This window comes from Pseudoliparis swirei, chromosome 6 (assembly GCF_029220125.1).
Source record: "Pseudoliparis swirei isolate HS2019 ecotype Mariana Trench chromosome 6, NWPU_hadal_v1, whole genome shotgun sequence".
Taxonomy (NCBI): Eukaryota; Metazoa; Chordata; class Actinopteri; order Perciformes; family Liparidae; genus Pseudoliparis; species Pseudoliparis swirei.
In genome coordinates, this window is record NC_079393.1 from 620,529 (window position 1) to 631,335 (window position 10,807).

At 50.2% G+C, this 10,807-nt stretch overlaps 1 protein-coding gene across 1 annotated transcript; it reads left to right on the top strand.

Moving 5' to 3' along the window:
- The first annotated feature begins 3,127 nt into the window (after nucleotides 1-3,127).
- On the top strand, nucleotides 3,128-10,311 carry LOC130194812 (eukaryotic translation initiation factor 4 gamma 2-like). Its single transcript, XM_056416001.1, has 14 exons — nucleotides 3,128-3,188; nucleotides 3,594-3,745; nucleotides 3,842-3,952; nucleotides 4,717-4,899; nucleotides 5,023-5,158; nucleotides 5,251-5,384; nucleotides 5,496-5,599; nucleotides 5,802-5,925; nucleotides 6,239-6,343; nucleotides 8,724-9,198; nucleotides 9,268-9,472; nucleotides 9,538-9,740; nucleotides 9,867-9,988; nucleotides 10,072-10,311. Exons 2-14 carry the CDS (start codon nucleotides 3,662-3,664, stop codon nucleotides 10,135-10,137), a joined length of 2,052 nt encoding a protein of 683 aa, XP_056271976.1. The 5' UTR covers nucleotides 3,128-3,188; nucleotides 3,594-3,661; the 3' UTR covers nucleotides 10,138-10,311.
- Nucleotides 10,312-10,807: the final 496 nt, after the last annotated feature.

The window sequence follows — 10,807 nt, forward strand, 5'->3', positions numbered from 1 at the left end:
GTTTGTTTGAGCGCTCTCAATGAACAGTGATTTAATTACTGGCACGAGTAGGTTAGCTATTATTATTATTATTATTATTATTCTATAGTTGTTCATGCTTGGTCGTCGGCGCCACCCGGTTGGATTCCTTGTAAATCAGTTGCTGGGCTCTGAGTTTAGGAGGAGAACCAGGACCGCTTTGAGAACACTGGGACCCTCTTGCTGTAATACTCCTTCCGTCCACAGGGGGCCGCCAAAGCCAACTCTATATAAAAGTTCCTCTTGGCTTGTTTGTGGTTCTTTTCTTATTTCTGCCCCTTTTTTAATAGACATGGTCGTGCAGATAAGATAGTTGGATTAGATTGAATTTTTTTTTGTTACAACAAAAACTATCGCAAGGCCGCCGTGTGTTTCTCTACCAGCCACCGTGCCTCATGTCCTGTGGTACTCAGTCTCTCTCTCTGTCCTTTCACAGCGAGTTCCTGGGGAAAACCCCAGGGCAAAGCGGTCAGAGATGGGTTCCTTCACGAAGCACTAGACGAGATGTCAACTCCAGCAACGAAAAAGAGCAACACGATGCAATCTTTAGGACAGTGAGGGGGTAAGGGTCAACTCATCATCCACCCCGGGGGGCTGAAAGGTTTCCTCCTCCACTTTTCATTTTGTATCCAGGTTTACCCAGAATCTTGATAGCTTGTTGGTACTACACTAATTCTAGTTGTGGAGAGTCTAATGAGCAGTTAGTTCTCCGACTTTAATTCAGGATTTACCAGAAGAGCTTTCCTCTAGAAAGATGCCAGTAAATGAAGAACAATCTTTACATTTCTGCCGGTGTTTGGCTAAGGTCACAGGTCTGGAGGTCAGGATGGGCCCATAGCATGATGCTGTGCACACACACTCGGGAGTGTTTACTGTTTTTTGAAAGGCGTAATGCAGGAGCTTAAACGCATGTGAGAGTCTTCAAACTCCTAGTGTCAGCAATACTACTGCTATTACTAATAACCTGGTTGGTTCTTTACCAAGACTAAATATTCTGTTTTAATTTCATATTAATGAGATGAAATACAGAAAAGCAGTAAAGTGTATTCCTGGTCATATGATACCAGCATGTTGTTCCATAGAGTCCCTGAGCGAGACCACAAGGCGCCGCTTCTCCTCCCTCTGACCCGCTGGCTGAGGGCGGCGTCACACAACAATGTCAAAATACTTTGAATAACCGATTTAAACAGTTTGCCGCCGTACAGACGTCCGTTTGTCTCCTGGGCGTCCAGACGAGATGAACACGGCGTTACGGCAGGTGCATGAGGACGCCTTGAGTGAGGTCATAGGACTCCTCTGTCCTCATGAGACTCCTCTGTCATGGGACTCCTCTGTCATGGGACTCCTCTGTCCTCATGGGACTCCTCTGTCCTCATGGGACTCCTCTGTCCTCATGAGACTCTGTCCTCATGAGACTCTGTCCTCATGAGACTCCTCTGTCCTCATGGGACTCCTCTGTGTCCTCATAGGACTCCTGTGTCCTCATAGGAGTCCTCTGTCCTCACGAGACTCCTGTGTCCTCACGGGACTCCTCTGTGTCCTCATGGGACTACTCTGTGTCCTCATAGGACTCCTGTGTCCTCATAGGACTCCTGTGTCCTCATAGGACTCCTCTGTGTCCTCATAGGAGTCCTCTGTCCTCATGGGACTACTCTGTCCTCATGGGACTCCTCTGTGTCCTCATAGGACTCCTGTGTGTCCTCATAGGAGTCCTCTGTGTCCTCATGGGACTCCTCTGTGTCCTCATGTCTCACTTCGTTCCTCCAGCATACTCAACAAACTCACGCCCGACCGCTTTGACAAGCTATGCCTTGAGCTCCTGAACGCGGGCGTCGACTCCAAACACGTCCTCAAAGGAATCATCCTGCTGGTGAGCGACCGCTCCCGTCCTCCTGTCTTCTTTTCCTCCCGTCCTCCTGTCTTCCTTTCCTCCCGTCCTCTTTTCCTCCCGTCCTCCTGTCTTCTTGTCCTCTTTTCCTCCCGTCTTCTTGTCCTCTTTTCCTCCCGTCTTCTTGTCCTCTTTTCCTCCTGTCTTCTTGTCCTCCTGTCTTTTCCTCCCGTCTTCTTTTCCTCCCGTCCTCCTGTCGTCTTGTCCTCCCGTCTTCTTGTCCTCTTTTCCTCCCGTCTTCTTGTCCTCTTTTCCTCCTGTCTTTTCCTCCTGTCTTTTTGTCCTCTTTTCCTCCCGTCATGTCTTCTTTTCCTCCCGTCATGTCTTCTTTTCCTCCCGTCTTCTTTTCCTCCTGTCCTCTTTTCCTCCCGTCTTCTTTTCCTCCTGTCTTCTTGTCATCCCGTCTTCTTTTCCTCCTGTCCTCTTTTCCTCCCATCCTCCTGTCTTCTTGTCCTCCCGTCTTCTTTTCCTCCTGTCCTCTTTTCCTCCCGTCCTCCTGTCTTCTTTTCCTCCCGTCTTCTTTTCCTCCCGTCCTCCTGTCTTGTCCTTCCGTCTTCTTGTCCTCTTTTCCTCCTGTCTTCTTGTCCTCCCGTCTTTTCCTCCTGTCCTCTTTTCCTCCCGTCCTCCTGTCTTCTTGTCCTCCCGTCTTCTTTTCCTCCTGTCCTCTTTTCCTCCTGTCCTCCCGTCTTCTTTTCCTCCCGTCCTCCTGTCTTCTTGTCCTCCTGTCTTGTCCTCCCGTCTTCTTTTCCTCCCGTCCTCTTGTCCTCCCATCTTCTTTTCCTCCCGTCCTCTTTTCCTCGTCCTCTTTTCCTCCCGTCTTCTTTTCCTCCCGTCCGCTCCTGTGTCTCATGCATCAGTCCTTATTCTCGTGTCTTTAATGGCCCGAGTGGCTCCCTCTGCCCTCAGATCGTGGACAAAGCCCTAGAAGAGCCCAAGTACAGCTCTCTCTATGCTCAGCTATGTCTGCGCTTGGCAGAGGACGCACCAAACTTTGACGGCCCATCATCTGAGCTCCAAACATCCCAGAAGCAGAACACGGTGAGAGTTCCTCCCAAAGCTGAGGGTTCTCCTTCCTCCCAAAGCTGAGTTCTCCTTCCTTCCAGCTGAGGGTTCTCCTTCCTCCCAAAGCTGAGACTTCTCCTTCATGAGGCATTAGTCTCTGCTTCGCTGCATATTATTATTTGTCCTAACCATTGTGATGTTTTTTTGTGATAGACCTTCAGAAGACTGCTAATTTCCAAACTTCAAGATGAATTTGAAAACCGCGCCAGAAATGTTGAAAGTAAGTATCTCGGAGATGTTCACTATTTAATTTATTTTGTTTATTTTGTTTATTTAATTTATCTTTATTTTAAAAAAAATTGGTTGTATTTATTTTATTTCTTATTTTGTTTATTTAATGTTTTATTTTTTTATTTATCTTATTCATTTTATTTATTTTATTTGTATTTATTTTATTTGTTCTTATTTTGTTTCTTTAATTTATTAATTTTTAATTTTTTATTCATTATATTTATCATATTTATTTTTATTTATTTAATTTTATTTATCTTATTTATTTAATTTGTATTTATCTTTATTTAATTTGTATTTATGTTTATCTTATTTAATTTGTATTTATGTTATTTATTTATTTAATTTGTATTTCTTCATTCTGTTGTGGAGCTCACCCTGTGCCTCTCCTCAGTCTATGACAAAGATGACGCCCCTCTGTCCTCGGAGGAGGAGGAGCAGCGCTCCATCGCCAAGCTCAAGATGCTCGGCAACATCAAATTCATCAGTGAACTGGGCAAGCTGGACCTCATCCACGAGTCCATCCTGCACAGGTGCATCAAGACGGTACGTGACCTCTGACCTCGCCTTGGAGAAACAATGTGGTCACAGCAGGGGGTCGAGAGAAACACCTGAAGCTCACGCCGTGACCTCCTCCTGCAGCTCCTGGAGAAGAAGAAGAGGGTCCAGCTCAAGGACATGGGGGAGGATCTGGAGTGCCTCTGCCAGATAATGAGAACCGTCGGGCCGAGACTCGACCACGAGAGAGCCAGAGTGAGTGTGTGTGTGACTATATGTGTGTGTGTGTGTGTGTGACTATATATGTGTGTGTGTGTGTGTGTGACTGTCAAATTCAGCACACGAGTGCCGATTCTTTCGACAGTTTGTTCGTAATGTTTGTGAAACTGCAACGGTCTTTGAATTTGACAATGTGAATGTGAGGTCTGTAAAAGTACAAGTGTTCATTAATATTCTAGTTTTATTTAGATCACGTGATGCTTTAGAGCAGCGGTTCCCAAACTTTTTAGGCCACGCACCCCCTTCTACATCCCGACCGGGTTCACGCACCCCCAAACCCCCACACCTTGCGAGTTGGGGGGGGGGGGTGCGAGTGACTTTTTCTTTGCTCCGTCCCGATGCGCGCAGACCGGCGTCGGAGCTCTGCGGACGTATTGAGCACCCCTGCATTCAAACATTAAATAGCCGAGAGTTTTTTTCAGTGTGAGAAATAAACTTTGGAGTCAGTGAAGCTGCAGGAACCAGGAGCCTCACGAGTAACCTGGCTGCCTCTGTGTCCCCCCCCCCCTCTCTCTCTCTCTCCCCTCTCTCCTCCCTCTCTCTCTCTCTCCCCTCTCCCTCTCTCTCCTCTCTCTCTCTCCATCTCCCCTCTCTCTCCTCCCTCCCTCTCTCTCTCTCTCTCCCCTCTCTCTCCTCCCTCTCCTCTCTCTCCGCCCCCTCTCTCCTCTCTCTCCTCCCTCTCTCTCTCTCTCTCTCTCTCTCTCTCTCTCTCTCTCTCTCTCTCTCCCTCCCCCCCCCAGTCTCTGATGGGTCAGTACTTTGGCCGCATGCGGTCCCTGAAGAACAACAAGGCGCTGCCGGCCAGGATCCGCTTCCTGCTGCAGGACACCCTGGAGCTGCGGGAGAACCGCTGGGTCCCCCGCAAGGCCTTCATCGACACGGGCCCCGAGACGCTGCAGCAGGTCCGCCAGGACGCCGCCAAGGTGAGGCCGGGGGACCCCGCAGAGCCAGAGCCCCTCTGACCCCCCCCCACAGAGCCGGAGCCCCTCTGACCCCCACAGAGCCAGAGCCCCTCTGACCCCCCCCCCCCCCCCCTGTTCCTGCAGGACCTGGGTCTCTTCATCCCAGCGCCCACGTCTCAGGGCGGGAGGACGGGCTTCTTCCTGGAGAACCCCTTCATGCCCCACCGGCTGAGGCTGGAGGGCCTGGGAGGCCTGGCGGACATGTTCGGACAGATGCCAGGTGGGGGGGGCGTCTGCTGAATGGTTTGATCCGCTTGTTGAATGGTTTGATCCGCTTGCCGACTGTTGTTCTGTTCCTGCTCGTCCAATCAGGCGGTGGGATTGGAACCGGGCCGGGGGTCATTCAGGACCGGTACTCGCCCACGATGGCACGCCACCGCACCAACCCGCTCTTCAACGGCCACGCCCCCCCACCACAGGCACAGTGCTTCGTCAAGTCTAACCAGGTAACAACAACAACAACAACAACATCGTCATTCGGCCGGTTGCTCCTCTGCACATCCTGAGGGCCGGAGGACGTGACCCACGGAGCCCGCTCTGCCTTTCCCCCCCAACAGGTTCAGAACCAGCACTTCCTCCACCAGAACCACATGGCCCAGCAGCAGGTCCAGTCCAAGGACACGCCTCCACGATTCGGCAAGAAGGGACTCCATGCAGACGAGGTACCTGGGAGGGGTTTAACCATACGGCGCCCTGAGGAGCCGCCGCGCTTTCCTCTCGTGTTCTTGTCTTTGATATTCCTCCTGCTCCTCCTCTTCTTCAATCTGGTGGCTGGCGCCGCTGACGAGGGCGTGGCGTCATCACCGGATGCTTTTGGTGTTTTTGGCCGGTGCTAATCTGTAGTTTGTGTTGTTGCACTTGCTGGTCCCTCAGATCAGCCTCCGGCCCGCCCAGTCGTTCCTGCTCCTCAAGAACCAGATGCCCAAGCTCCAGCCCCAGACCCCCCCCCTGATGCCCCCCAGCACCCAGACCCCCCCCCCGGGACAGGTGAGAGACGGTGTGGACTCGCTGGAGGGTGGAGTCTTTGGGCTCCCGTAGCTCCTCCTACTGTGTGTGCCTGTTAGTTTCTGCAGGTGGAACTTAAGCCCCTCCCATCAGCGTGTGAATGACATCGTGTCGGAGCCATTTGGGTTCGTTCAGCGCCTCCGTGTTCTGAGCGCACGCGGACGCTTGAATCATCCCGTTTTAAAAAATAATTCTCAAACTAATTGTTAAACTCGTCACTGTAACTGATGTAACATGTTATGGTTTCTCTAGTGAAGCGCCTTCTGTAGTAATCACATGACCTTTAACCTCTCAGCCTCCGCAGCTCGGCCTGAAGACCAACCCTCCGCCCATCCAAGAGAAACCTCAGAAGACCAGCAAGAAACCGCCTCCGTCCACAGAGGAGCTGCTCAGGACCGCTGTGAGCCAAGAGGCGTATAGCGATATATACTAGTGCTGTGAAAAATAACGCGTTAATTCAATTACAGGTTTAACTAGTTTTTTTATTATTAACGCATTTAACGCATGCGCAGAATGAGCTTCCAATCCGTCTGTTGTTGGTCGTCGGGACGAAAAAAAAGTCACTTGCAAAATGAGCTTCCAATCCACCACTTCAATCTGAACTCTGTCCGCTCTCATGCAGACGGTCTGTTCATCGGTAATGATCCTTCCGCAGGTTCACCTCCGGAAACCTTGTTACGACTTTTACTTCCTGTAGATCAGGGTCTCAACACGTCGATCGCGACCTGCCAGTCGATCGCGGCGTAGTGTCGGTAGATCGCATGACATTAAAGAGATTGGCCCGACCCCTGACATGTTCTCTAGAGCACGCCTTTGTTCTTTTATTAAACTAAACGTCTGTTGTTGATCGATCTCCACAGCAGCATGTCATTTCTGTCTCTTCGCGTTGCGTTAACACTTATCGATCTCCGCTGGCGCCACAGAGCTCCGTGGCGCGCATCAGGACCGAGCAAAAAAAGTCACTTGTCAATCTGTCCACCTGTCCGGGCCGGTGAGGTTTCAGCTTTGCAGCGGTGTCCCCGCCGTCCCTTTCATCACGGCCCAGTTCATGAAGAAAACCCACACAGTCAGTTTGCCTCAGCAGCTGCTAGAGGAAGACTAGAGGCCTTTAGATTGTGTCATGGTGGAGTTCATGGTTGACAAACAAGAGAAACATGCTCTGTTTAACCTCCTGTTACCTTTACATATACGAACATATTTTACCCTCGGGGTCAATTTGACCCCAGCAATTAAAACCTCCAGAAAATTATTAGAATTAATATTGCTTCCCAAGTTTAAGTGTGAGGTACTTTATGTTTGTTTGTTGACTACCTAAATAGCCCTTTAAATAAATAAAAAAGTTGCTATTTCTTATATGTTTGACACAGTGAAAAACAGCCTGGGGTCAAATTGACCCCAAAGAACACCGACATTAAACATTGAATGGGGTCAAATTGACCCGAAAGGTAACAGGAGGGTTAAACATTCTGTTTAGGATGAAGATGTATTAATGTTCCATATGGAAGAAAACTGCTAAATAACTGCTGAGTTGCAGCACCATTGTATAGAAGAATGTATAAATGTATATATCCGTCTTTTGTCATAAATCTATGTTCTCACAAAATATATCGGTAATATGTGATTAATCATGATTAATCCACAAAAACCTGTGATTAACCCGATTAAAAAATGTACTTGTTTCACAGCCCTAATATATACATATGCATTTATTTATATATAAATTAGGGCTGTCAGCGTTAACGCGTTAATCTATGCGATTAATTTGGCTGCGTTAACACACTAAAATATTTTAACGCAATTAACGCAACTTTGTTTACTTCCGGTGTTCGTTGAAGTTTTTACACTCAAACCGAGTGTCAAACCGCGGCAGTACGGTTTAACACTGTTTCCGTTTTTAAAACAATTATTTTTCCGCGAAAATAAGGAGCATAAATCAGTTTAACTCGTGGATGAATCAGTCGGGTTTCCTCCTGCTCCTCCTTCCTCCCGTCTCCCCCTCTGATACACAGAGGAACGGAGGGGCGACGTGTCGGGGGACGCGGCGCGGAAAGAACGCGTCACACGAAACCTTCACCGTGATTGGTCAATCCGTTTGTCTGTCAACATTTTGGGGAAAAAACAACCAATGAACACTCAGTAAATCACAAAGGACCTCCCACCTCACAGGTGAGGCTCATGAGCAGCCTGTCAGTCAGAGAGCAGAGAACACGCGCGAGGACAATGAGCCTCATTGAATAGAGCTGAGATTGTTCTGGAATGTTTGATGTAGAACACTTGGGTATGTGTCATATGCAAACGCCTTTAAAAGATGAATTTTTTGTGTGTGTGTAAAATGTATAAAATGAGCCTCCAGAGGGTGAACGTGACATATGTGAATGTCAGTCAGTTATCAAGGCCACTGGTTCTGCTGCTGCTGTTCAATGTTAAAGATGACAGGACCAATGGGGTCTCAATATACTTCTCTTTTTTTTACTAATCTGATGTTTCACTGAAGAAACAATTTATCATCCACGATATTAAATACCTCGCTGGCACTTTATAGGTAGGAGCCTCTTTGAAAACACAGCTCTGTGGGAAGTTTGGTCTTTAAAAAGAATGAACTTTTAACTTTTAATCGCGATTAATTAATCGCAATTTCAAAATGTGCGATTAATTAGATAAATTTTTTTGATCGATTGACAGCCCTAATATAAATACATTTATATATATTTATTTATTATCAATAAATAATTTGTCCCATTTGGTGATGGAACTAATTTATTTCCCATCTCCACCTCCAGGAGACGATGGTGACGGAGTACCTGACCAGTAAGAACCTGGCCGAGGCCGTGGGCGTGGCCAGGGAGATGAAGGCGCCCTCGCACTTCCTGCCGGAGCTGCTGAGCAGGATCATGGTGTTGTCCCTGGACCGGCCCGGCGAGGACGAGGAGCACGCCAGCGCCCTGATCCACGCGCTGCGCGCCGAGGGCCTCGTCTCCGGGGACGACTTCATGCGGGCCTTGCTCTGCGTCCTGGACCGGTGCCCCGAGATCGAGCCGTCCATCCCGCTGGTCAAGTCCTACCTGGCCCAGTTCGCGGCCCGCGCCGTCATCGCCGAGCTGGTGGGCGTGGCCGAGCTGGCCCGCCCGCTGGAGAACGGCACGCACTTCCCCCTCTTCCTGCTCTGCCTGCAGCAGGCGGCGCGGCTGAAGGACGGCGAGTGGCTGGCCGACCTCTTCGCGCAGAGCAAGGTCGACATGCAGAAGATGCTCCCGGGTAAGCCCCGCCTCCTCCTCCACCTGGCCGCGCACGTGGCCGCGGGCGCTGACTTGTTGTCGCCGGCAGAAATGGACCAGAACAAGGAGCGCATGCTGGAGATCCTGGAGGGGAGGAGCCTGGGCTTCCTGTTCCCGCTGCTGAAGCTGGAGAAGCAGCTGCTGCAGCAGATTCGGGCCGAGCCGGCGCCGCACGCCGTCTACAAGTGGATCAAGGACAACGTCTCGCCCAAGCTGCACGCCGACAGAGGCTTCGTCAACATCCTCGTGACCAGGTAGGAGCTCACGTTCACGGTGTGAAATGGACCGCTGACCTCTGACCCCTGACCCCGCTGCCCAGCTTCCTCCAGTTCATCTCCCAGGAGCTGAGCGCGGCGGCGGAGGAGGAGGGGGAGGAGCCTCCCCCCCGAGAGCAGCAGGAGAAGCAGCTGCTGCTGGCCTTCAAGCCCGTCCTGCAGAAGTTCCTCCACGCCCACGCCGAGCTGCAGGTCAGCGCCCTCTACGCCCTGCAGGTGCACTGCCACGCCAGCGCCTTCCCCAAAGGTACGCACCGCCCCGCCCGGCCACCAGAGGGCGCTGACGGGACACTGATGAAGGGACACTTGCACTTTTAAACATAATGAGTAGTTTTGATCATGATGCGTTTGTGTTCCTGTTGTTGCCACTCAGGCATGCTGCTGCGCTACTTTGTGAACCTCTACGACATGGAGATCATCGAAGAAGAGGCCTTCCTCGCATGGAAAGAAGACGTCACGCAGGAGTTCCCGGGCAAAGGGAAGTCTCTCTTCCAGGTACGGGGCGTTTCCACGGACAACGATGCATCGAAATGTAAACCGACATCTGTGTGACTGAATGTTGTTGGTTTCTTGTCAAGGTCAACCAGTGGCTCACCTGGCTGGAGACGGCGGAAGAGGAGGAGTCTGAGGAAGAAGCCGACTGAGCAACCACAAGCTCCGCCATCCTCATCCTCATCCTCCTCCTTCTTCTTCTTCTTCTTCAAACGTTTAAAAAGATGGATTAAGGTGGATTATCGTTTGTTTAGTCGACATTATGCTTACAAAACTGTTTTTAAATAAAAGTGCTCTACCTAGTCGCTGATGAGCATCTTCCCTTATTTTGTGACTCCTCCCCTTTTGTCGGAATCCTGGGTTTCTAATTTAATTTACTACTGGCTGGATTACGCAATAAATGTCCTGGAGCCGACTGAGGCTCAACGTGGTCTACAGGTAGGCTCAACGTGGTCTACAGGTAGACTCAACGTGGTCTACAGGTAGACTCAACGTGGTCTACAGGTAGGCTCAACGTGGTCTACAGGTAGGCTCAACGTGGTCTACAGGTAGGCTCAACGTGGTCTACAGGTAGACTCAACGTGGTCTACAGGTAGGCTCAACGTGGTCTACAGGTAGACTCAACGTGGTCTACAGGTAGGCTCAACGTGGTCTACAGGTAGGCTCAACGTGGTCTACAGGTAGGCTCAACGTGGTCTGCAGGTAGACTCAACGTGGTCTACAGGTAGGCTCAACGTGGTCTACAGGTAGACTCAACGTGGTCTACAGGTAGGCTCAACGTGGTCTACAGGTAGGCTCAACGTGGTCTACAGGTAGACTCAA

Coding starts and splice junctions, on each gene's coding strand:
- LOC130194812 (XM_056416001.1), top strand. CDS start 3,662: ATGCTCGGCAACATCAAATTCATCAGTGAACTGGGCAAGCTGGACCTC. Junction 3,746..3,841: donor TGCACAGGTGCATCAAGACG/GTACGTGACCTC, acceptor CTCCTCCTGCAG/CTCCTGGAGAAGAAGAAGAG. Junction 5,926..6,238: donor AGACCCCCCCCCCGGGACAG/GTGAGAGACGGT, acceptor TTAACCTCTCAG/CCTCCGCAGCTCGGCCTGAA.